The sequence below is a fragment of the Drosophila subpulchrella genome, chromosome 2R (genome assembly GCF_014743375.2).
Source record: "Drosophila subpulchrella strain 33 F10 #4 breed RU33 chromosome 2R, RU_Dsub_v1.1 Primary Assembly, whole genome shotgun sequence".
Lineage (NCBI taxonomy): Eukaryota > Metazoa > Arthropoda > Insecta > Diptera > Drosophilidae > Drosophila > Drosophila subpulchrella.
The window spans coordinates 13888394-13915106 of NC_050611.1; the positions used below are offsets into that span (position 1 = coordinate 13888394).

At 39.4% G+C, this 26713-nt stretch overlaps 2 protein-coding genes across 11 annotated transcripts; one reads left to right on the top strand and one right to left on the bottom strand.

Annotated features, from left to right (window-relative positions):
• The first annotated feature begins 766 nt into the window (after positions 1-766).
• Positions 767-5881, top strand: LOC119551666 (fas apoptotic inhibitory molecule 1). The gene is made up of 5 exons (XM_037861118.1): positions 767-899; positions 3883-4082; positions 4171-4236; positions 5196-5486; positions 5577-5881. Exons 2-5 carry the CDS (start codon positions 3945-3947, stop codon positions 5766-5768), a joined length of 687 nt encoding a protein of 228 aa, XP_037717046.1. The 5' UTR covers positions 767-899; positions 3883-3944; the 3' UTR covers positions 5769-5881.
• A 1986-nt stretch (positions 5882-7867) lies between these two features.
• LOC119551663 (atypical protein kinase C) lies at positions 7868-25719 on the bottom strand. 10 transcript variants are annotated; one of them, XM_037861109.1, is made up of 10 exons: positions 21635-21838; positions 15784-16373; positions 13897-14845; positions 11144-11194; positions 10489-10574; positions 9475-10431; positions 9217-9411; positions 8295-8410; positions 8068-8194; positions 7868-8009 (listed from the first exon to the last, which is right to left on the bottom strand). In XM_037861109.1, the coding sequence occupies exons 2-9, from the start codon at positions 16234-16236 to the stop codon at positions 8107-8109; spliced, it is 2895 nt and encodes a 964-aa protein (XP_037717037.1). In that variant the 5' UTR covers positions 16237-16373; positions 21635-21838; the 3' UTR covers positions 7868-8009; positions 8068-8106. The 10 variants fall into 10 exon arrangements, with proteins under 10 accessions (XP_037717037.1, XP_037717036.1, XP_037717035.1 ...); XM_037861108.1 differs by lacking the exon at positions 8295-8410 and adding an exon at positions 8772-8893; XM_037861107.1 differs by having other exon boundaries at positions 13897-14866.
• Positions 25720-26713: the final 994 nt, after the last annotated feature.

Consider the following 26713-nt stretch of genomic DNA (forward strand, 5'->3'; position numbering starts at 1 on the left):
TTACGCCCAGCGTTGTTCAAATTTGTTCCAAAATTATATGTATAGATCAATTACTTGATTACAAAGGATATTTGCTGTTTATGTTAGTTGTTATGGTGCAGCAATATAAATTCTATCTGTATTTACATATAAGTATACTCTATATTTATTGTCCAATCGATCGAAGTGTCCAACATTATTTTCAATGGCGAACTGTTAACACGAAACTGAATTCTCACACAATTGGCGTTGCGATCAGTATTATTATTTATCTGGTTGGTTAATCACATGAAATCTATTCGAAAGTTAAGCACTCACATATATATTCATGGCGTTTATATATAGTCAAACATATGTGCATTATTGAAGAACACACGCCCCTCACATACATACGAATCTAGCTAACTTAAGCAAGCGCACACATTTTGCCAATTCAATTTGATTTAAGAGCGTTACCACAAATCACTGAAATACAACTTTCACTTTGTCATTTCGCCATAGTTTTTGATTAAATCTTATCCAGACGCCAAAAGGCCCACGAACAAAAGCCATCTAGTCAACAGCCGGCCCTTTGATTAATGTCTCCGCTGCCGCTGTCGTTATCGACAGGCAATTATCTATGGAAATTAATTGCCGGCGACATTTGTAGTGTGCCAGTCGGCTGACACCAGCGAGGCACGCAATCCAATCCTCCAGGACGACCCTGTCCCCTGGTTCCACGGAACTATCTACAACATCATCAGCGACAGCGCCACCGAATGTTGTCTGTTGCGGCACTTTTGGCCATATATATTTGCATAAAAAGTGTACAACCAGCGGAATGGTCCATAAATTCAACTGGAAAGTAGTCAGCGTAAAAAGCGCAACCAAGTACGATGGGCTAAGGAAGATACACTAGTGAAAATGCTGAATTAACACAGGTATTTACAGGCAGGTTATGTACAATTAGAAAAGAAGTTGGTAATTTAATCTACTCAATTTTATTTAATATAGTAATATTGTTTTTAAAATGTGGTTTTATTTAAGACCCCTAAGGGCCGAGTTTTTGATATCATGTTAAGGTTCTAGTTAGATATCTATCCGAGAAAGCTAACATAAAGTTAAATTGCTTGGAAAGACAAATTTGTTTTTGCAATATAATCCTTACAGTCCTTACAGAATCTGTTATCATACCTAATAAAGAAAAGTGGTAGCCTTTTTCAGTCGGTAAAAAAGTTAATTTATTTGAAAAGACTATTTTTCCGATACAGCAATTAAAATCAATGATAAAAGTTAACGTGGCATTGGGAAATGGGCCTAAAAAATGTAAATGCTGTCTTATTGCAAAAAGGATGTAGCTATACACAGAATATTCTACATTTTTTGAATATGATTTTAAAAAAAATTGTATTTTTATCGATCATCATTAATATCAAAAGTTTTTGATTTAAATAAGTATTATCCGGTTCCGTTTGATGGGTTCTATAACGGGATATATTTTGGGTCGAATAATAATTTTTTTTAAATGTGATCATGATTAAAAAAAAGACCTAAATTTGGTCGTTGCTTAATAATTTTAGATGCTTTGCATTTGAATGGGTATTATCTAGTTTAGTTTGATGGGATATATTAAGGGATACATTTTAGAGGGAATTATACATTTTTAAAAAAAAAACTCCCACAGTGCTTTAGCCTGCTGATTCGCGGGCAAGCGTCAAAAAAGGATGTTTGTATGAATATACGGACATATTTATTTTGTATGGCACTAATAATTACACTAACACACTGCCTCTGGGGAGCTTCGTGCCGAAAGGGGAGTTGACGGGTGGCAGGCAGCCTTGTCCTTGTCAAATGTTTCGTTATCTGGTGCTTTCTTTTTTTACACACCAGCACACAGACACACAGGGAGAAAGTCGAAAGCCCCCCATGGGCCACCCACCCACTCCCTTTGCCTTTGATAGCGTCAACATCAACTAAAACTGTAAGCGACTTCAAACGGCGCTTTGTCAGTGACCTTCGCGTGTTGGGGCGATGGCATATGTTTTTCTTACCACCCACCCACTTGGGAGGGAGTGGGTTGAGTGCTACATACTACATATATACATAGAGCCCGAGTCCCGGGAAACTTGATTTGACATATGATGTGCCCGTTTCGCTGTCGACTTCTTATCCAATCTGGCCCAAATACATTTATCAATATCGCTTCTGGTCGATTGAAATACCGCCCGGAGGCGGCAAGTCCTCACGTCCGTTGGCACCCAAGAATCACCCATCGGTATCGGTCGTATTCCGTATCGCCCACTAAACCCACCCAATCGGTCATTAGCATTTTCGGCGTGTATTTATGGCCAGAAAATGTTGCGCCATAAACATGACAACAAAACAAAAATGCGACAAATTTGCGACGATTGCCCATGTGGCAGGCGCTTCAGCTGGCGTTTGTATCCCCCAGGGGCAAATAATTGTCATCCGGAATAAAATATGTATGCACGAATATTGTTTGGCTTACGCTCAATTGGATGCCGGAGGCATTGGCGAAGGCCCAGACCGAGCGGCCCACTCTCAAAGGAGGGGCAATTGCAATGCAGAAACAATTGCATACTTGACGGGGCAAAGTTTATTTTTATGCGAGCGACACTCGGCGGGGTATTGAGAAGTGGATACAGTGGGGACTCTAAATTATTGATAATAGGACAATAGTTTAAATAAATAATGGGATTATTTCTTAAAAATAAGTTATCTTTTTATAAAAAATTGGGCACTTGAAGTGTCTCCCATTTGTAATAGATTTCATGTCAACCGTATTTCAAAAATCAGGATTTTTTATAAAGGTAACTATTTTTAGAGTTAGTATCTGAGCACCTATATTAAGTACAGGTAAAAGGATTTCTCCTACATTTTCTGACATAACTTAGAGAATATTGGAAATATGTTTATCAATCCATAAACTTGTATTTTTCTTTCCAAATCTAGTGGTACAAAGAAGTCCTGAGCACAGGTTTCAGTCAGTTCGGATTAATGTACTTTTCAAATCCAATAGATTTTTGTATATTGTTTAAGAACTAGCGGGGGTACCATAGAAATCCCAAATCGCTGATCTGGTCTTAAATTTATTTTGAAGCTTATGAGAAACCCACCCTCATTCAGCTCTGAGCGATTTCTAGGAACCCGAAATATTTGTTTTCAGAAAATCCTTAAAATATTGTGAAACTAATTTAAAATGTACCTTCTACTAAGTTATAAAGTTACAAATAATGTTTTTTTTTTGATAAACTTAAACTTTATCTTAGTAGCAAAGGTTTTTCGAAAGAAATCAAACCTGTATTATAACCAAGCATATCTCAAGTTGTTACCAATAACGAGGGTGTACGTCTTATAGGAGCCTTCCCTGTACACACTCTTAAACCCATATCCACACGCACGGCTAGTGGAAACAAATCAACTCTGTTTTGGCGCCATGCGGCGTAGTTGCTCTGCACTTTGCCTTCACTTTGGCAGACCGACAAACGCGACCGCGACTCTCGGCCAGTTCAGTTCAGCTCAGAACAGAAGCGGAGAGCCGGGCCAAAAGGCAAAGGCAGCCAGGCCGGGCCGGGCCGGGCCAACTAGTTTTTCTTCAGTTCCTCCTTTGGCTTTTATTGTATACGGGGTTTGTTGTTTAGTGTGCCATTGGTGCTAACAACGTGCGGTTCGGTCTTGCGGTTTTCTCGCCGCTCCGGTAAAGCCTGAAAACGGAATAAAATCTAGACCGATTTCGTGGTTCTAAACAAAAGGTGGAGAGTGCATTCAAGGCAGATCTGCAGATTACACAAGTTGCCCCGCATTAGGGTTCCTTGAACTCCCCGGAATATCTTTTTTCGGGAATTGTGTAACCCATTTATGTGTTGGCTGCACTTTAAAGGCGATTACTATAAATATTAATAGGATTTATTGATTGACTGTCGGTGGGGTCAAAAGCCAGATCGACGCGAGGCTATCGTAGACCCATGTTCTTTCTCTCGCCCACACTGCGCCTGGAGAATCTTTCCACGCAGCCCACGATGACGCAGGATCATGTGCCCGAGGACCAGCGCTATAACAAACAGAATATCGTGGCTCAATGGTGTGTGCCCATCAATGGCAAGGTATATTAGAGGGTTTTTTTTTTGAAAACCCCAACTTAACTTGATGAGAGTTTCGCGATAATTGTCCCCTCTTTTTTTGTTTGCGCAGATGTACCGCATCGAGCTGGAACATGGCACAACCAGTGGGCGGCGCATGATTTGGGTCAATGGACGGGTAAGTTTTTAGCTCTTCAAGGGGAGGTTAAATGGGTGGCTCCGGAGCTGCTGAAGTATTTGCATTGTGAAAGGGGACTTAATTACGGGCGTGTGCATGTACTTTTTTAAGCAAATTACTTTTGACTCCCCCCTAGAGAGCTCTTGTCCTTTGTAAAAACGCAAGACTATATTTAGGAATTATTAAAAATTGGCTATTTCATGTTTTGCGAAACTCAAGGCTAAAGCCCATTTAACTAAAATTAGAGTTTTTAACTGTGAAACTTGGAAAAATGTATAGTCTAAAACAGATGCAGATTTATAAATACATAATACATATATTTTTTAACCTGAGTGGAGGGGGACTTATGTCCCATATCTCCTATTTTAGCCATAGAAAATTTGTTAACAAAGAAAACTGCCCTTACTTTAGTAAATAAGGTCTTGCTAACTTACCATCTATTGGACAAAACAGTATTACAGACAAAATAAATTTAAAATGGGCATGGTAAAATAACTGTCAGTTAACACTCAAATTAAATTTTTGATGTCCTTAGTCGACATTTCACAGTTCCGCTTTCCATTTCAATTTATGTTTAAGACCGCATTAAGTTGGTGTTTATTACGTACCGACTGAATTTAATCTTCATTAAGTCCGAACTTTACTAAAACAAAATTGAATGCACTGTATATCCAAATTAAAGGCTTATATAATCTCACTAAACTGGGGTTATTAAGACCTTGGGTACTTAAATCTAACACAATTCTCGCTATTACTATAATTACCAAGTCTAGCAGGCACAACATGCAATATATAAATCAAAGTCAACGACACCAGGGTAAAAATAAAATATTTGATGGAAGGCAACATTGCGTATGATTAATTTGTACTAAACCTTTTAACATAGAACTTAATTTGTTCATATTCTTTTTCTGGTATGAGGAAACTAAATTAAACCGAATTAAACCCCAAAACCACAGGAGGTCCTGCGACGCGACTGGATGTTCAAGCTGGTGGGCGAGGACACCTTTTACATCGATCAGACGCGCTGCATCATACGAGTGGATCCTGCGCCGGGTTTTAAGTATGAGTACTCCCTCTACATCGATGGCAAGTCCCACGAACAGTACACCGAGGACATGACGCGGCAGTATCGCCTGTGGCTATACACATGCGATTCGGCTGCGGAGCCGCCTTCGCAGGAGTACAGGATAATGCTCAAGCTGGACACGCTGAGTCTGTACGTAAACGATGAGCTGCGCACCGAGGAGGTAAGGCATGATGGCCATGGCTGGGTTCTCCATGGCCTCCTCTCCACACTCACTCACCCATCCTTACGCTTTATTACCTCCGTTTCGCAGTCGGTTTTCGTCCACGGCGGCACAGACACCAAGTTCCTGCTGCAGGACACGGAATTCGTGCTTCAGGCACGCTCAAGTGGCAATAAACATGATGGCATCGTTCACACTCTGCTGGCGAATGGGGTGCCAGTTCCGGAGGCGAAGATTCAGGAGATTATGCAAGAGCCGGTCTCCATTTTGCAGAGCAACTAAGGACTACCACCACCACCCACACACGATAGGATAACGTTTTACATTTGTTGTTGAATTTTTGCCCAGTTGTTAATAAAAGCTTTGCGGAAATTGTTTTCAAAGTGTAATTAAAACCCAGCACAACTTTTTCTTATACAATACTTTATTCGTTTTCTGTTTATATGCATAATTGGTAACGCAACTATCGTTTACGTTTTCAATTTCATTTTGACATTTTGCTAGCATCTGGTAATTTATGCCAAAAGTGCGTCCAGTTTATAAAATCAGTTGGAAACATCAGTTGAAGAAAAATACAAATTTATGTATACGCACAATTAAAATCATTATATACTAATTAAACTTACTCATAGAACTTGGTTATCAAACACAACAACATAATTAATGGGATAGGCTAAAGAATACATGTCGTTTTTAATCAACTCGGTAACCTTTAAGTGCAGTGTTTGTCTTGTTTGTTTTGCATTTAAATTGATTGCTTACTATTTTTTTTAATCAAAAACTCGGTTTGATCAATATTTCTTTTTTTTAGATTGCGTTGTATTTGGAAATTTAACAATTTGCTCTTAATTTTTGACTTTTATTTGCTTTTCATACATTAACAAGTAACATTTTTGTTGAAATTTATCTTTTGTTTCAATTAAAACACAATAATTTATTTACCTTCGCAACACAATGATATTTTTGATATATTTATACTAATTTTAATCAATTTCTCAATATTTTTATGCGGGGTTACAAAACCATAATATACAATTTGGTATTTAAGTTTAATTTGTATATTTATTTTTAAATATTAGGCTAAAAATGTACGCGGAATACGCGAAGAAAGAAAATCAAAGAAAGAGAATTTTGATTTCGCTTTCGACAAAAGTTCTCGTCACTAAAGATTTGTAAATATTTATTTTTGCGATGGCATCTAATATTTTGCCTTCATAAACCAACAAAAATAAATTTTTTTGTTGCCGTAAGTACAGTGGAATGCATTAAAAAACAAAAGTTTATTTAATACTTAACAAAGATATATTGCCAGTAGACGGATTGTGTTTGCTTGTTTTTCGTTTATAAATAAATAATACAAAATGAATACAATAAATAAATATGTTTTTGTTCGCATTTTAAGAGAATTTCTACCCGAATTCGGTTAACTGTTCTCTGTGTAAAAATTAGAATTACGAAATTACAATTTGTGGTATTTTGTTTTCATTAACTATTGCTGTTCACAGTACACGTATATTATGTCGATCTTTTGCTGTCGCTTTTAAAAACCATGCTCTGCTCTCTAATACTAACACACACACATTTTACATTAGAGTTTATATATGCTTAGATATTATAGATTGATTCCATTGAAATATATACTCCTCCTCCTTCTTGTCCTCGCACTCCCTGGCTAGTAAAATTAAATTTGAAATGTCCTTTGTTAGTGTTAAACCTTTTAAAAATTATATATTCATATTTGATGCACGTATTGGTTTAGCTTAAAAAGTTCTTGTTGCATTCTTGCGGGAAAACTGTCCCTAAGTTTCTTGGTGAAAAGTCTTGCATTGAGTTATGAAATGGTTTTTCCTTTGCTTGCATAAAGTTTGCCTGGCTGCCTAGGTGCTTAAATAGTAAAGTAATCGTTTTGCTTTATGTCTTTTTAGTGTAATACTTGCAACTTGTGACTGTTTTTTTGTTTCGGTTCTTGTTTTTTTCTTTTCTTTATATAATAAATATACTTTGCTTATGAAAGTTTTGTCTGTTGTTGAGAGAGGATTATATAAGTGGTATATTTATGAAATTTTTGCATTTTAGAATCATATTAATTTAATCTTTGTTGCTCTGCTACTGGTTGTTGCTGTGTGGCTCATTGTGTTGCTTGTTGTTTTATCTAATTCGTTATTTTAATTAGTTCAATGGAAGGCAAAACATGTGCTGCAGTAGACTTTTATTATTATTTGCTTGCATTTGATTATTATGAATGTTATTGTTACCATTATGATGAAGTTGTTGCTGCTGCTGCTGCTGATGTTGCTGAAGTTGCTGCAGCTGCTGATGTTGCTGCTGCTGCTGCTGTTGCTGTTGCTGCTGTGAGTATGCTGAATGGGGATGATATTGCTGCTGTGGCTGGCGATAATGTTGCTGCTGGCTGAGATTGTTATTGCTACTGACCGATCCACCAGCTCCCGCTGCGCTGTTCAAATGCAGGAGACTTAGGTCATCAGCCACGGAATCGTAATCACTGGAATCCTCGCCGTAGAGCTAGAAAATATAATACGTTACTATAAATTCCCATTTTGTATTCATCTCAACTACTTACCCGCATGTTATACGGATGTAAGTCGCACATTTCGTGGTGTCAGACGCAATCCTCCAGGGACATCAGCAAGGGGTTCACATACTCAAAGCCCTCGAACTCCGATTGATCGATGTTATCAATGACATGACTGAGATTCAAAGAAAACCAAGGTTTATTAGAAATTGTAATGTATACAAGAGATAAATAAATCTTAGGAAGAGATAAAATATCTTGGGGGGTCAACTTACTCATCATCCGGGGTCAGCTGCACGGCCTCGCCGGTGAACTCGGGCGGGAAATTGGCCAGGTCGCGATCTGAGTCTAAGCGTGGCTTGAATGGTGGCGTGACCTGCTTGCGTTCGAGCTGCGTGATTTTGGGTGTGCATGAGGATAGTAGAAATCATAATCGATTAGGAAAAACTCCACGCCAATGGGCAAACATAAAAATCGGTTTCTCATTCATGTCGGTGCGGCTTGAGCATGATTATGACGATGATAAAAATTCATTTTTAGATGGATTCAACTTTTTTAAAGACAGATAGAGAGGTTCAATGCGTGGGTATATATGGTCGAAATGCGGCTGATCGATAGGAGCATTTACCTGACGTTAGTCTGGACGCAAAACTATGAACTCTTAGGGGTTTAACTCATGCAACGGGGTATTTATAAATAACTAACACAACTTGCCATCTTTCTGAATTGGGGGAAACTCTTTTATGACTTACGGATCATCGGGCGTTAGTACAGCCGGTTCTTGGGTAAATTGCACATCAAAGTTGCTCGTCACATAGGGATCGGCAATGTCTAGATTTGGTATATAAGGCGGTTGCACCTCCTTCTGTGCTATCTTTAACGCGCAATCGTATACGTAATAATAGATATCATTAATATCCAAGGTAATAAAGAAAATGCTCAACAATGATTGCCTCTGTTGAGTTGCTATCAGCCAACTTGATACCAACAGTAAAACAAACAATAAAGATAGATTGAACAAGTAACTTTAGACCTGACCTATGTGGAAACCATTGCTCTCAATATACTTTGAGATTAGTCTAATCTTATTTAAACATTTTTTGCAATGGTTTCACTACCCTAACATATTATCATCATCACGAACAAGTGCACCAGGACACATAGAGCTAATACAAGGACAATCATCCTTGGACTCACCAATTCCCAATCCATATTCTTAAAGAAGGGATGGCTGACGATATCCATGAATGCGGACTCCCGATGGCAGCCCAAACGGTCAGCGGGATTCTTGTTGAGGAAACCTTTCAACACAGAGGCCGCCCGAACGCTCAGCGAGCGGGGAATACGAATGGTCTTCTCCAAGATCACTTGGAACAGGTAGTCCTCAGTGTTCTAAGGAAATAATAAACATCATTAGCTTTACATTCTTAAGAGGAAAGAAATAATGTCACCAACCTGATCGGGATTCTCAGAGGCTCCTGCCAGATCAAACGGACTGCGTCCGGCCAACATCTCGTAGAGCAAGACACCCAGTGCCCACCAGTCCACCGAGAAGCCATAGTCCTCGCCCCTCAGGATCTCCGGGGCAATGTAGTTGGGTGTTCCGCAGAATGTGGAGGTGGTGTCTCCAGATCGAATGCCCTCCTTGCACATTCCATAATCCGTCAGCTTAATGTGGCCCTCGTGATCGAGCAGAACGTTGTCCAGCTTCAGATCGCGATAGATGATGCCCTTCTCGTGGAGGAAGTTCAAGGCCAGACTGATTTCGGCCGCATAGAAGCGGGCGTGCTCCTCGGGCAGTCGTCGCTGCCGCTGCATGTGGTACATCAGGTCACCACCGCGCACAAACTCGATGACAAAGAAGAGCCGCGAGGGCGTCTGGAAGCACGAGTGCAGACCCACCAGGAACGGGTGGTTCGAGGCCGTCTCGAACACATGCTTCTCCGTCTGCACCCAGTCGATGTCCTCGTCGTCGGTGACCAGTGCCTTTTTGATCACCTTCATGGCGTAGATGCGCCGTGTGCGTCGTAGCTCCACCATCAGCACCTTGGCATAGCTGCCGCGTCCGATGACCCGTATCAGCTCGAAGTCATTGAGCGAATACTGGCGCTGAGTGCCCGGCTCCAGTGGATCCTCCGGCGGCGGTGGAGCCACTATGTGCGCATGATCGTGCGACTCGCAGGCATCGGCTCCACCGCCCATCGCCTCGTACGGAAGTGGCGGCAGGGGCACCGGCATCGGATCGCTGGACTCCTCAGCCCGCTCCTTGACCAGCGGTTCCGGCTGGTCGGTGCAGTGCTTCTGCACCAGCTTATGGCACTTCTTGTGCACCAGCAGCTTGCACTGGATGCACTTGAAACCCTGACGGCCCAGGCCCCAGATTCGATCCTGGCAGTAGGCACAGAAAGCACGCTGAAAAGTGGGATTTTATTAGGCTTTATTTGGGCTATATGAAATGGGAGCACTCACCCGGTTGAAACGCTTGGCCTGGAAAATGTGTCCATTGACGCGATACAACTTGCGCCAGCGTCGAGCACCGCGTCGATAGATGCTGCCTGGAAAATAATATATTTTTAGAATAGGCATAATCAATAATTTTGTCGGGAATCACTCTTCCTAAACCAATAATGGTTTAGTTTCAACTAACTTGTAGAAAATTGTTACTCATTTGAAATTAGTTATTTTCAAAATAACAAAAACAATATGAATAACACATTCCTTTTAATTTGTGTGGTTTTAACTCTTGATATGAAGATGGGAATTTTTTAGAATAATTTTTATTTGTTAGTAGAACCAAGTTTATATCTTGTAATATATAATCCAACATAGATCTACGTATTTTTCCAAAACATGGGATTATATATTTTTTAGTAAACTAAGGATCATTACTTTTATTAAAACTCCAACTCAATGTTGGTTAAATCTGATCGAAATCGAAAACAGGAACCATGTCGAATGGTCATAATGAATCAGAAAAACGCGATGAATCAATAACAAACAGCTATCTTTAGCCATGTTATTGTTATTGCAAAGTTGCAAAGTAAAAATTTATAATAGAAGTAGAGGTATACATTTGATAGCACTTAGTTTTCAGCTTTTAACAAAATAAAATCATAACACTTACGATCTTCGCCATCGCAAGACAGTCCCGGCGCTTGAGGAACATTGGGGAATACTGAAAAGAAAGAAGAACAAATGTTTGTTAGATCGTTTACACCACTCAAGGAAGCTACATCTTATATGTAAGGTTAGTAAACATCAAATATTGGTCACGTCAGCTAATTGTGGTAATTGCAGGGCATGCTTACGGCAGGCTAGTTTGCCCATCGGGTAAATCTGTTTCCCTGCCGCTGGTCGCTTATCAATTTAATGAGACTTTTTGCTTTGCGATTTTTACTTATAAACGGATTCTTGCCGAGCCACATGGACGTGTTGATACTTTGCCGAGGGCCTGTTAGCATGTCAGCACCCACTCCTCGACTGAACCCATGCGATTGCCAAACACTGGCTGTTCCTTATCTCGGGGCCACGCACCATATAGAGAAAATAAAGAGCGCGAGAGGAGATACTGAAATGGCCCGAGAGATACCAGATACGAGATACGTGATACGAGAAACTGGGGGGAGACGGCTTGGAATCGCTCTTTTCCGAGTAAAGTTAATTAAGCTTTTCCGGGAGACCACCGGCCATCAATTGAGACCAATTGTTCAGCTATCAGATATATATTCTCCAGCAACCATCGCTCATCGCTCATTCATAATTCAATTAAAGTGTCGCCCCAGGGAGCCTAGGGTTCAATAGAATCGCCTGTCCGTCTGCAAGGTTAATATTCTGATAGATTCCACATATTGCCTCATGCCTCACATTGACCTAGAATTTTTGGGTTTTCTTTTTTTGTTTCATTCTACACTATGTGTACTTTCCCCCACTTCATTTTGCTTATCAATTGTGATAGGACCCACAACATTTGTTTGGACTGCGCTCTTGTTTTTGCTATTTTTGTTGAGCCGGTTCTCGTAAATGCCTTTGGCTGGTCAGATAAGGTAAGCAGAATTTATAAAGTGACTAGGGGGAACAAGAGCTAAAAACAAAAGGCGCGATATGCATTATTAGTCATTAAGTTAGGGGGGTATAAGGCTAAACAGTCTGAAGGTCGCAGCGGAAGGGAACTGTTATTGTTCGTTATGGGCTTTTATACCAAACAACTAACGATATTTGAGCTGAGATTAATAGATGGTTAATAAAAATTTTTTTTAAATTATTTTTGAGAGGGTTTGTGTAGTGTGTTGCAGAAATTCCTTAAGTGACAGTTGTATAGAATGTATAGAATATATAGACATTTTTAAAAAATTCACAAAGTATTCAACTTCTAAAGAACTGAAGTTTAAGTATAATTTAGAATGCAGATCTAAAGGTTAGATGTTAATATAGTCATGGAATTAATTTGAAAATGCACATAATAAGCATTATTAAAGGCAAGTGCACCCAGAGTTGATCTACATGGAATCCACACTGATTAATTGGCAATTTAAATGTTTCCCTCTTGACTAACACGATGCTCCGCCGGTCATAAAAGTGGCCGTTTGAGTGCTGTATATTTGAGCCGCCTCGCAGAAGCCACTCCAGATGATCATGATGATGGTTGGGTTGCTTGCTTGACGGTATTGGGGGGGTGTTGTATTGGATGGATGTTAAGTTCAGAGGTCACTGGAGCCCAGTTAAAAAAAAACACTGGCGAATAAGGCTCTTGAAAACGCGCGAGGCGTCGTCACCGCGCGACTTTCAATTACGAACTGAAACCGCCGCCAATTTTTTAGCCCAAGAAGCATAGGCAAAATAAGAAAAAGTAAGAAAACAGAGAAGAAAACCAAGAAACAGAGAAGCAGAACCAAAACCCAATCCAAAAGAAATAGCAAAAGGCACACTCGACAAAAGAACAATAAAAGCAAGTGCCTCAAGTGGCCGATTGAATTGTCACCGCCGATTCCCCCGATTGGGAGCAAGTGAGAGCGCGACGAATGGCTTCGTCGATAAGATCGGGGCTGGCAGTTCCATAAAATTAAGTACAACGCATGCGGTGGAAAATCAATAATTTATTGGAAATAATAAATTTGGATAAGCACTAATTTATTGCATCTAATACGGGGTGTTTCGGAAGGCCCAGGGCGTTCGCAAGCCATAAATCAGATGACTAAATGTATTAAACAAGGACGTTTTTGGCACAGATTATTTAATCTACGTCATAATTTGCCATCATAATTAACGATAACGCTAATAAAAATCCCGCATGATTATATAAAAGAAATCCTTTTGGTTTGGTTCTCTTGAATGTAAACATACAAATTTTGTGATTCATGCTTAAAAAATTTGTTATATAAATCTTAGAAAGTGAATTCTTTATTTTTTTTAACAAAACAAAGTACTCGTAAAAAAAACACAAATAAAATGCATAGAAAAATATTTACGAACGTTAAACACAAAAATTAAATTTTTTGAAAAGTTGTTAGGTCTTAAATATACATACTACGAAATTAATCGAATTATAATAACTCCAAGTTTGAATGTACACAACTGTTATGATATTAAATCATAAAATTTAAGTGAGTTCTTAAAATAATTAAGTGTGTAATATTATTTAAAATAAAACGTTAAGTATTATAATCATAATTAAACCTAAATTATTATCACAACTGAATATTTAAGATTAACAAAAAACTATATATTAAAATGAATAGTCATTTACTTAATTACGTTTAATAACTTAGGTACATAAATAATTGAAATAAATAGTACTTAATAATCCGAAGGAGAAGTACCACCCTCCAGGGTAATCTTCAAAATTCTTAAGTCTCCCGAAGAGATCCCGATTCCAATTACCTGTCGCATAGGCCGGCTCGATCTCCTCCTCCGATTGGAGCTGATGCTGCGACATCTGCTGCGAGGGCGGGGCCACGCCCATGGGCACAGTGGGTATGGGCACGGGAATGGGCAGCCGCTCGTAGTGGATGCACTCGTGGTGATACTGCTGATGGTGGTGTCCATGCCCATTGTGAATTGTGCCCAGGACACTGCTCCTTCCACCGATGCTTCCACCGGCGATGCTTCCTCCTCCGCATCCATTTAGGCCACTTCCGGCACTGCCACTGTGGTGACTGTGATGGTAGTCCATCAGCATGCCCGGCATTCCCACGGCCATGGAGGCACTGCCCATGGAGCCAGGTACTCCTCCTACTACTCCTCCACCGCTGCTGCCACCACCCGAGTCATCCGTCGTCGTGGTGTTCGTATTGTGACATCTGCTCGAACACCTGCCCAGCGATCCACTACCAGCGCTGTGGTGACCCAAACTGCCCATGTGTCCTGGGTGACCCATGACCAGCATGCCGCCCATAATGGATCCGCCGCATCCCTGACTGGAATCCGAGCCAGAGTCGTGACCCTGGCACACGGCACCCGCCGATCCTGGGCGACTGAGGGACGTGTGTGGCGGGGTCACCGATGCCGTCGTCTGCATATAGTGATGGGTATACGGATGCGGATGCGGTACATCATAGTCGCCCGTATCGATGTGACCCGCCGACATCATGCCAATGCTGCCCGTACTCCCTGTGCCCACGCCCACGCCCACTCCCACGCCGCCCTGCAAACAGCCCAGCGATCCGTGGGCACTGCCATGATGACTGTGACTGTGGTGGCTGCCATGGTGGCTCCCGTGGGCACTGCCACTGCGGCTGTGCATGGACACGCCGCGGGTCAACGTGTTGTTCGCCGACTGGATCGAACTGACCACCGCACCGCGGCACATGATGTCCGACAGCTGGTTGGCCTGAATGTCAAAGTACTTGGACTGGATTATGTTCGATAATGGCATGGGATGAGAATAGAATGGATAACCAGGTCAGTGATGGGGGTTTAAGCCACATTTTAGGTTCGAACTCAGCTTGAAGGGGCATATTAGGAACCAATTTCTTAGAGAATAATACCCTATTCTCAGATATCTTTAAATAGCATGATAGTTGAAAAAAACAGTCCTCGAAAGTTAAAGGGGTGCCACAAAAATCAATAGGGGTTTAAAATAACTCTTAAATGTATATTTAGGTGTCTAAAAGTATGCCATAATATATTTTAAACTCAGTAAAACAAAAAATTCGTTCACAAAGAAGACTATCCTTTATTTACTGCATACTTTTAGGCAGCTAAAAGATAAAAGATTTGGTTAACCCTAGGGATTTGTGGGGTACACCCCTATATTTACTTTACAATTATCAGCTATTATATGGAAATGTAATAAAGCAAGCTTTCAATGGGAGTATACATTTCGTCATTGCCTCTGAGTAATCAGCCATGCGAATCCAATTGATAGCTCCATAAGTGACAAATGTGACTGAATCATTGCAATATATTTGTTGGATGCAAATTTAAAGTCAGCTTCTAAGTTCAATGCAGTTTATAATGAAATTCCTAGACGAAAACAACAAAAATAATACGCAAATAAATTGACTTGAAATGTAAGCCTATGAAATATCAATATCAAGTTCAATGGCTTTTGTGAAAAAGGGCAACTTTGATTGGACTGTAAGCTCACACACAGTAATTAATGGGAAACCAATTGACCAGATTGCCCATCAACTGGTAACCGAAAACCAGTATAGTTGGGTGTGATTCAGATGAACTTGGTTATCAGGCCAACTTTCCATGGCCTTTGCCCGCCCCCTTCAAGCTGAGCTCTCTGAGTGAAAATGGAAACCTCAATGATCCGAATACCTGTGGACTGTCCAGCTGGTCGAGCGATTGTCTGCGGGCCGCATAATCCAGGTGAGTCATCAGCTGTTGGGCTGCCGGGCAATTCTTGTTGGAGTGCAGGTGCTGCTGCGAGGACGTGAGCAGCGGCGGAGGTGGCGGCGTGATGGAACCGCACGGAGATCCTGGACAGGGACTGGAGCAGCGGGATCGACAGGTGGGGCTGTAGCAGAGATTGCCACTGCCCTGCTGATTGGCCGACGGAGTGCTGGGACAGGTCTGCGATTGCTGTTGCTGCTGGGATTGCTGCTGCTGCTGCGGATGCTGCTGCTGCTGCTGCTGTTGCTGCGGCAGGCAGGGCTGCTCCTCCTCCTCCTCCTGCTGCACTATGTTGACCGGAAGTGGTGCACATTGCGTCAGGCGGCGCGGCGATCGCCCACGATCCACAGTCGTGGCGGACCAATAGCCCCAGGCCATGATGGTTTACTCAAAAAATTGTTCACTTCGCGCCGCGGTAATTCGTTTTAGGTCTCTCCGAGCTTTCGCTTCGGCTGGTTTTGATTTTATTCGATTTTTAAATTTATTTTTAAGTTTTCTTTGCACTTGACTTGTTTCTGCGATTAATTAACATAAAACTGCATTAAATCAAACACTCGAAAATCAAAGTGGGAGGACTAGTTAGCTAAAAGCTTGAAAGTTGCACTTCAAAGAACTTGATTAAATCGAGTTTTGGTTACGAATTTATCAAGGTCATTTTAAAAATGGCAACGATATACAGTTGGCAATGAGTTTATAAATTTTAATAGAAGTAATTGCTGTTTTTGATTCAACTTATAATTTAAAAATCCCAGCTTAATCAAGAATCCTTCATAAACATACCCAATTAATTTCCTTTCAAAATGCTTGATTAATTTTCCTTTTGTGCCAGCGTTTCTTGAGTAACTGCCAGCAATATTTCTACTTAAAAGAAAACCCTCATCTTAAATGGAGCGCATAAAAAATTGGATAAAATGGAGAAAGGAGAGGGGAGAAAGTAAGGCGCGAGGGAAAGCGGAACAAGGTCCCAGTTGCAATTACAGTTACATGGCGCAGCAAACTATGCAATGCAAAGTTTCAAAGCCAAACGACAGGCGTGTAGTATCCCCTATTCCGCCCACTTCGCTGATCTCGCAGTTTATAATGATTGATTAAAAGAAAAAACTCAGACACACAAGGATGTGGCCGTGAGAAGGGCGGTGGGCGCAGGTGGGTGGTGTTCTATGTTCTATGGGCGTGGCCGGTTGCAGACGCCGCAGAAACCACACCTAAAAAAAAATATATATAAATTGTGTAATAATGGGAAAGGCAAGAGAGAAACGAGCGGGGTAACCGAGAGAAATGCAGGCCGAACAGCTGACAACTCTGTCCGGATACACGCACACACGGATACAGACACACACACACACTCGCCAGGAGAAATTGGTAACCCACACAGAGACACGGCTGCGACAATCACAAACAATTTAACCCAAGTCAAACGAGCGCACAAGTTGCTGCAAATTGACAAAGGCGTGAAAGGCAGCAAAGAGCGACCGAAAATCGGTGAGAAGAAGGCAGAGAAAGCGCCAGAGAAAGCTGGAGAAATTAGAGAGGAAATCACTCGACGCGCGCAGGGAAATTCGCTCGCAATCGCCCTTTTAAGTATGCAATCTTCTGTTGCCATTCCTACAATTTTCCGTGTACAGTGGACACTCTAATAATAAAATTTTAAATATTAAAAACATGTTTTTAAATATAAAGAAATGTTTAAGAACATTTAATGAAACCGAAACCACGCAATATAGTTTTTCATGTTTTAAAAAAATACAAAATAATATAAATATTCAGTAATAAAACCAAATTCTCAGTTTTCAGAACCTTTTTTCTAAATCCCTATATGTTTACCATTTCCAATTAAAATTTTTATTAAAACGTAGGTCCAAAAATACTTGTAATTAAATTTTTTATTGTCCTGTAAATGAAATATTTAACTATAGGTATTATTTGACCATTGTTTTTACAAGGTCTATACATTCTAAAGACAATTCTGTGTAACCGAGTTCTCAAAGTTTATAATCTTCTAATTTTGTAAACTTAATATTCACAAGAACAGACGTTCACTCTTTTGAGGTTGCACTGTCTTCCACTTAAGGACGAGCCCAAGCCAACCAATCAACCCACACCCACCCACCGATGCAGTCAAGTGTAAATAGAAAATTTTCTTCTAGTGTATTGGTAGGTCACATCGCAATCGCTTGTTGTTTAGACAATTGAAATTAAGTACTCCACTTTCATGCATAATTCGCATGATTAACGAGGGTCGAAGTGGGTCGAAAGGGGGCTGGCTGGTCCTTCGTTGGACAGCATCCACTTGACACAAGAGCCTTGTCGTGACAAGGCAAGCAGATCCCTTTGTTTGGCTCTCATTTTCTCGGCTTTTTCCTTATTTTCTTCCCTATCTGCTGATGATGCAGTCTCTATTGGGTTTTCTGGGCGGGGGAAAAACAAAAAAGGATCTGATGCATTTTCGAATTAAATTTAGCCCGTACCCCATTTCCCATTTTTCGCCCTGTTTCACCGCCTGTATCCCTCAGCATTTGCTAAATATAAACACTCCGCCGGCTTTGTTTTCCCTGCAATTGGAGCATGAATATTGGTTGCCAGCTTGTTTGTCCACGATGGGAACAGAGCATCCAGCATCCAAAGAACCCAACAGTCCAGCCAGCCACCCAAAGCAAACCCTTCTAGGCCCCCTCCATGCAAGCCCCCATTGTTGGCGAAACGAAAGTCCTTAAATCCCAGAGCACTAAGCTAGATTAAAGCTGGTTTAATAATAAGAAAAATATTCAACTAGCTTTAAGTACAGGCTTTCTATAATTTCAAATAGTGATTAGTATATAGTATTAGTATACTAGAAAGAAATTATGATTAAATAAACGGACAAATATCAAACTTTCATATTATAGAAACACAGATATCTAATATATGTCTTTAAATTAATCTCTAGTTAAGTTGATTAACCATAAAAATTTATTTTTATAGTTATGATACTTTTTAAAATAATATAAAAAAACGACTGACTTTCTAATGGACTTATTTGTGTTATCCTTAACACAGTATCTTAAGTAAATTGACTAAACAAAGTATCTTCATAAATTTTTAATCTCAATAAAGCATCCCCCTACGAAATCCAATCCGTTATTGATTAAATATTTTCAATAGCAATTTTGTATTGTTTACTACCCCATTTAAGTATTCGAAAAGCCTGAATAAGAACAACGTCTTGCTTCAGAGAACCCCATCAAATTTTGATACTTAGTCCGCCACGCCCCGAATTATTGACCATTCAACCGCCCCCCTTTATCTTTGGCCAACAAGCGTGGGGTGTCGTATTTCATGCGATACAATAACGATAAACATAAGCAGGCGATGTTCGCCAGGAGAACTGAGAAACCATCTTTAGGCCACCAGATATCCAGCCCGGACAAGCAGCATCAATAGTTAAACATCAATTTGGCTTTCCGAGTGACGTCAAGCGGGGCCAGTTGCCACCTGCCACCCACCTCCTCCTCAGACAGTTATAAAATTTCACACAGCATAACAAAGAGAAAAGCGGCAAGATGGGAATGCCATAAAGTTTGCCACTCAGAGAAAGCATGCAACTTTGTAAAATGTAACAAAAATGTAACCTTTTCACATTCAAACAATAGGTATTCAAAATTTTACTTTGTAATACAATAGATAAAGATGATATTTCACATTTTAAAACAATCCTAAGTAATCTGGTGTGGTATAAAGCATCTAGAGATTCAAAATCAATACAAATTATTTTGAGAAAATTTCGTCCAAAAACAATTTTTAAAATATTTTTCAGTTTTGAGATCAGTTTTATAAAATAGTTTAAAAAATGTTTTTGTTATTTAATAACTTTACAACTTTGGATTTATATTAATAAAAATATATATTAAAGAATGGAATATCATAACTGACCTATAGGATTTAATATTTATCAGTACAAGCAAAAAACAATATAATATTGTGAAACCCTTACAAAATTACCATCTTATATTCCATAATTAAAGCGAATAGTTTGAAATTATCAGATGATATGATAGACTACGATTGTGATTTTATAGGATGATATTCTTCACCCACTTTTTCTCCGTGCCAAAGCGATATGGAATAAGCATGCAAAATGAGGCAGCCGAACGGACGTCATGTGCATATTCAATTCGGGGCCTACCAACCATCCTGCCATTTAATACCGCCCCTCTCCAAAACCGATCCCCCGACCGTACGAGAATGGGCTTTCTTGTTTGCTGAACTAACAATAATTTCATTAAGCCCAATGGCATCATTAAAATTTGCCCAACAATCATAATGGGGCCAGCCAGCAAGCGAACTGAGAACCGAATCTCCCAGAGGCTGCAGAAGGAACCTAAAAAATATTAAAAAAAAGTGAAACAGAGCCCCAGGGTGCTCGAAAAAAAAGTGGGAAAAAAAGTGGAAATTTGCTGATTTAACTTTGGCAAAGGAGGAGGCCCTTACACCTGGTACGAGTGAAAGCCTTCGGGCCAAAAAGAAACGAACAAGTTTAAATGGCAGGGCGACAGCTTGGCCAGCAAAACGCTTTCCACAAAGAATAAAAGGAAATTGTTTCGCCCTGCAGCTTCTTCCTAGCCCACTGACTCATAATATACATATATGCTATACCTACATCCATACATATATGCATACGGAATGGATCCATCTCGTTTATATGGTATATGTACATATATAGTGGGTTTTGGGCCAAGTTTTGGGAAACCAGACGGTCGCAGAAGTGCAAGCAGCGCTTGATGAAGTGCAAATGCCTGGGGTCAAGTTTAGGGTGGGGATTCTCGCACACCACCGCACACTCGCACACACACTGCCTCATTTTGGCGACCCTGTGTGTATGAGTGTATGGTTTTGTTTGCTGGTGTCTGGCACACAGCAGCCAAAAAATTGGGCAAAAAAGAACAGCGTGGTGCAGGAAAAACTAAAGGGAAAACCACGAAAAATGGAAATCAATTCTTCGATTTTATTTTACAATTTCATTGTACAAAATGTGTGAAATTCATTAAAATCTTTCGTAAACTTTCCATTTGTATTCCGCCCTAAAGTAGGCAATGTTATTTGGAAAAAAAATGTTAGTACGGAATAGATCCTTAGACACGCTGATATAGAGTTTTAATAAGATTAAAACATTTTTCTATGAGAAAGACATTTGACAAATTAGGTTTAGAAATATTAAAAGTATTATTATTAAGATGTTTAAAGTGTACAATGTTCATACTGAAATAATAATTTAATTTTTATCACAACATCAATATGTATGCTAAATGGCAGAGTCTATTTTCAAAAACTCAAGTATACTTCTTCCTAAATTTTAAGTATTTCAAAGTTTCATAAGTATTCCTTTAAAAATCAAATTATAGGCCTACTTTTCAACATGCGAAATATATTGATTTAGCGAAATACGGCCATAAATTCAAGTCGTCGATGGAACCCGCAAAATTCTTCGATCTTACACACTTAAAAAAGTTTGTACCTCATTAGCAGGCCTAAAACTTTCATTCAAGAACCATTCACAATTTATGTTAATCATTCACGTCCCCAGCCTTTTTGCCTCCCTTTTTTTCACCTCCTTCTCTCCAAGGAAAATTGTATGACAACTAATCAGAAATGTACGACAACTTCGGCAGAACAGTCAAAAAAATATGGCCCAGGGGCAATTGATTTTTTTCCGTAAGATTTTCGGGACTAGCCGAAGAACCAGTGGAAAGGTTAAGAGAAAACAAAATAATATGGAATTATGTTGTTCACTGATTTGTACTTTTGTTTTCGACTTCCAACTTTGACTTCTTTTCTGTTTTCTTTTGTTAATTCACACCGCAGGAAAACTCGTTATGGCGATGGCTGTGCAAAACCATGTATATTTGTATATATATATGTATATAATTATGTATTTGTTTGTGGAGCCCGGAGAGTTGTATCTTCAAAATCGAAATCCGCACGGCACTTCCACACAGGCGAGCGGCCAACGCGCGAGTGAAATGCCGATGCAGAGAAGTATGCTAGGGAAATTTGCCAGGGAGAAAGTAGTGGAGAGCAAGGCGAAAGCTTCTTCAATGTCAGGTGACGCACGCTCTTTTAGCACTAGGGAATATCCTTTATTTTTGACGAGAGAGAGAGGGAGAGAGTGAGTGCAAATAAAAGCCGCAGACCGGCGCTTTAAGCATTGCCAGCTTGCATTCAACGGATGGCAATACCTTTCTTTTTGGCTCAGCTGTTTTTTGTGGCAACTGGGGAAATCTACTCTCTCTCTTTCGTTTCTCTTCTCCTCACCATTGCTATCTCGCTCTCGGGTAATGGCATCTTGTGTATCGACCTTATGGGCTTCAAAAAAAAGTTCTTCGGACCTGGACAAAAGTTTTTCATGTACATCCGTATGTAGATTTGTATGTGTGTGTGTGTGTGTGCCGGACAGCGTTGCCATATTGCAGGCGCATAAATTATAACGGTGGCTTACAGATTCCAGCTTTTGTTTTGTTTTGTTTTGGGGGAGATGTACGGGTTTTGTTGGCCGGAGATGAAGCCGGAAGGTAAACCAGAATCCTGCAGAAGTTCACACATGTAGCAAAACAACAAAAAAAGTTTACAAAATTAAAAAAACGAGAGATACAACAACAGAGAAGTCAAAACAAGGGCTTGTAAAAATGCAAAACACACATACCAACAGCCATTTACTAATCAACACAACAACAATAACCCCACAAACAAACATGTTCGGCATACAAACACACAGACAGGACATCCTAACATATGCAGGAGTGCGTGTAACGGTAACGTAATACCTTGACAATGCCCCTCTCTCCCACGCACACACACACACACCCACAGACGCAGGGACATTCGCACACAGAATGCTTTTAATACATTTTAAGCCGCATTTTTTCACACGTGGCCACATAGCAACAAGAAGATGAAAAGAAGAAAGAACGGCAAAGTCAAGGGTCCCGACATAAAATATATCCAGTACTCAGTTGTTCAAAATTATTGCATACTTTCTGGCGACTATAAATTGAAGAAGTCAACTAAGTGATATTATGACCATAATAATTGTCCGATCTTTTTGAAATTTGGGATGCGCCTTGGAATTCTTAAAAAAAAACCTTCTATGTGAGAATATTACAGATCTACTCAACAATGGTGACAATAGTCACCGGTAATCCACAAACATAAACAAATGTGTGGTTAAAACTTACCAATCCAGATAGTAACGTAACCGTAAAAAACGTTAACAACTATTACAATTAGTGACGCGTTTTTTGTTGTTGCTTTGGTTACTATTTAATAGTAAAACTACCATAAAATGGTAAGTTTTGGGTATTTTGTTGCTGGAAGAGTAACTTATTCGTTGGACAAATTTACCTTCTGTTGGTATTTTGGTTAATTTTATCTATAAGATTTTTGTGTGCACTTCTTCAATAATATTATATAATCAAGTGATAAGTAATAAAGAATCCCAAATAGGTCGATCTAGTGACAATTAAATCGGACCGATCGTTATGAAATTTGGAACGTGCCTGGGGATTGCAAAAAAAAATGGTTCTTCAGACCAAGAACATCTATATTTTAATTATGTACATGCACATCTATGTACTTTACAATTGAGACTAGGCGAAAATGTAAATAAAAATGTTGTGCGCTGAAGTCCACTTATTTTTCAATAGAACTATATACCCTCTTACGCGTACCGGGGGTAACAACAACTAACATGCCTTCCCTACACACTGTTATTATTCCTCATATGGAGATATGAAGGGGGTATGGCCACAAAATATCAGGAAGCCTGGTCCGCAGCACAAAAACAAAGCCGCATAAAAAGGGAAGCGGAAACTGTAACACCCTCTCCATCAGACCACCTCTCCTCGACCAACTTTGTTTAGTGCGGCAGGCAGTTATCATATCTGCTGGCCCGTTAGTTGCCTTTTTTCTTGTTTTTCAGAGCCGGGTTTGGAAAAAACAGAATGACCACAGGTATGGGATGACCAGGGATAATGCGGATAACTCGAGTGGGCTTTAGATTTTGGGAATTTCTTTTTAGGAGGATAAGGTTAAATCAACTTCATGGTAACTATATAGTTTAAATAGATAATTTTCAATAACATTTCTAGCGTTCCTTGATAAAGAACACTTATTTTATATACCCATTTTATATACCCAAAATCTAATTTAGGTAAGACTCTATTTTAAGGTTATTAGAATACTATGTATTTCATCAAATACGGTTCTTTAAAAATATCACAAGCTTTAAAATGCAAATAAATTAAATATTGAGGATATTATCAAGACTTTAAGGTAGAGTGTATGTCTTGTTCATTATGTTTCAACCTTACTCCCACATTTTTTAGTAATTTACTGTGCGAAAGGGTTTTGTGTTTGTCATTTGCCGAACGAATGTGGTAAGTAAAAACCTTTCTGTTGTTGCGACAAGCATAATTAAGTACAAAACTCGGATGAGTGTGTATGAGTGAGATCGCCAAAAACCGCAAAACAGGAAAATTAAAATTCCAAAAAAGCCGGCGAAAACTTAAACCCACACGAAGCAAACAATTTAATTATAATGAATTATAAATGAGGCCGGCGAGCCAAGATCCAAGCAGAATTTATATGCAAATAAGTCGGAGGTACGGAAGAGAAAACAAAAAAAAAAGTAGAAACATGCCTAAGGCAATTGCCATAAGACTTGGGCCTCTCGAGCATGCGAGTGTGTGTACGGGATAATTAATATTTTATGTTATTAACTCGAGTGGATGGCGCTGCCTTTGGATGCTGGGAAGGCAGAAAGGCAGTCGGAAAAACTCTCGAGGAAAACTCAAGTTTATTGAGCTAATAAGACGCGCTGCGCTCTCACATTGTTTAATCAGGCTTAAATGTTTATGGGCTTGGTTAAATATTGGAAGATACGACGGAATGCGTTCCTCATTGGATAATTAATTGGCTACTGCCTACTTTGCGGCAGCAGCGGAAAATAATTTAAAACTCGGAGAATTTTCAATAGCATTTAATAAAAGCTGGGTGCCACTCCAATTTCAGATAATGTATCTTTAAAAAGATAACTAATTCTAATGCTAGTTGAGCTTCAGGTCGTGATACCAAAAATCCACTTCGATAAGTTAACTGACCTTATTAGATAAGTTTTTGTGACATTTTAAACTAATATACTTCCATTTAAGAAAAATTATGGAAGATACATATAAAATATTTCATTTGTTAAGCCTTGTTTTCGTTAATTACGAGTGTGTTATTATCGATGAAACAAAGTTATAAAAAACTAATTTCGATTAAAGCCATTTCAAATAATTTCAGAATTTCGAATGAGTGGAAAGAAAAATACATAAATATTAATTATACCCAATTTTTTATAATAAGTAACTGATATCAACTCCGGGAATTTAATGTCAAGTCTGAACCTTTTTATAAACAAGGAAATTATGTCGAACTCACCATGAATGACTAATTGGGAGTCGTAATTCATTTCGTACAGTCGTATGGCCTCGTCCAGTTCCATTTTCGTTGATATGGTGCAGGGATCGTTCTCCTCATCGACCCATTTAATGGTAAATGGCTGTAAAATACGAATTATGTTAAATGTTGAACTCTTTTTACTTAAGGTAAAGTTACCTGATCCAGAGGAAACCGACAGATGTTGCGTATTTCGTAGCAGAGCTCCTCATACGAGATATTCTTGTTGACGGTGGTGATGATGATCTGGCCATTGTAGGCGGTCTTCACCGTAATGCTGTTGGGCGTATTGGCCATGTTCATATTGGCGCTGTTTAAGCTAACGCTGCTGCCGTCGTTCAGAATTTGCGAGGGCATTTTCTGCATTTGCTAGCTGGCTAAAATGATTTGATAACACGTAACACACAGAGACACACGAATCGATAACGGAATACTGCAAAAATAAGAAGAGATATGCGTTTAAGATTATGCGGCTTACAGTTGAACGTATTGAAGGGTAACTTTTATTGGGATATGATTCTCTGATTATAAATATTATTATTTGTTAAACTGTAAATTACTCAAAACAAATAAATATATAAATAAGAAATACTATTATCTCTGAACATTAAACTTTACAGGTCTTTGAACTGAACGCGAAATAAAACATAATTGAATATCTAAAAGATAAAAAGGGTCTTACAAATACGGAAAAATCCCATAAAAAAGGGTAAGCGATAGCTATTATAATGTGCTCAAAAAAGGCACTCAACAAAAAGAATTGCAATCGAAACCTTGAATAAAATTAATACTTGAAGTTCTTAAAATGTATCTAGACTTTTAGACATTCCACGGCGAAGTAAAAGATTATTGTAGATGGAAAAAACTATTTTACTGGCAAACTGACAAACGCAGGTAATCTCCAAGTGGAACCAGTTTCATTTACTCCAATTCTTTATAGCTTTCACTTAGATTGTGACATAGAAGTCCGGCTGTAAAGTGCCATTTGTATCTTGAAGTTGATGGAAAAGATAAATGTAAAGAATTTGAAGAAAACTTCTTTCGCTCTCCCGTTATCGTTCTCTCTTTGAAATCTGATTTGAAATCCCGCCCAAAACGAAACGTCAACTTTGACATTTGAGCCACACACACACACACAAACGCAAAACGAACTGCATGCCACAGGTCGTTGTTGTTGTTCCTGCTGCACCAAATGCGGAGACAAGCACAAAACGAATGCGACAAAACAAACGCGAATGAATCATGCAAAACGCCCACAAAACAATAAAACATGAAGAAAAGTAAGTGGAATTAGCACGCCAAAGCGAGTGTGCAAATTAGTTTATTTTTACTCCTGTCCTCTCTTTCTTCCCCTATTTACTTGGCATCTGAGTACTTTAGTTTT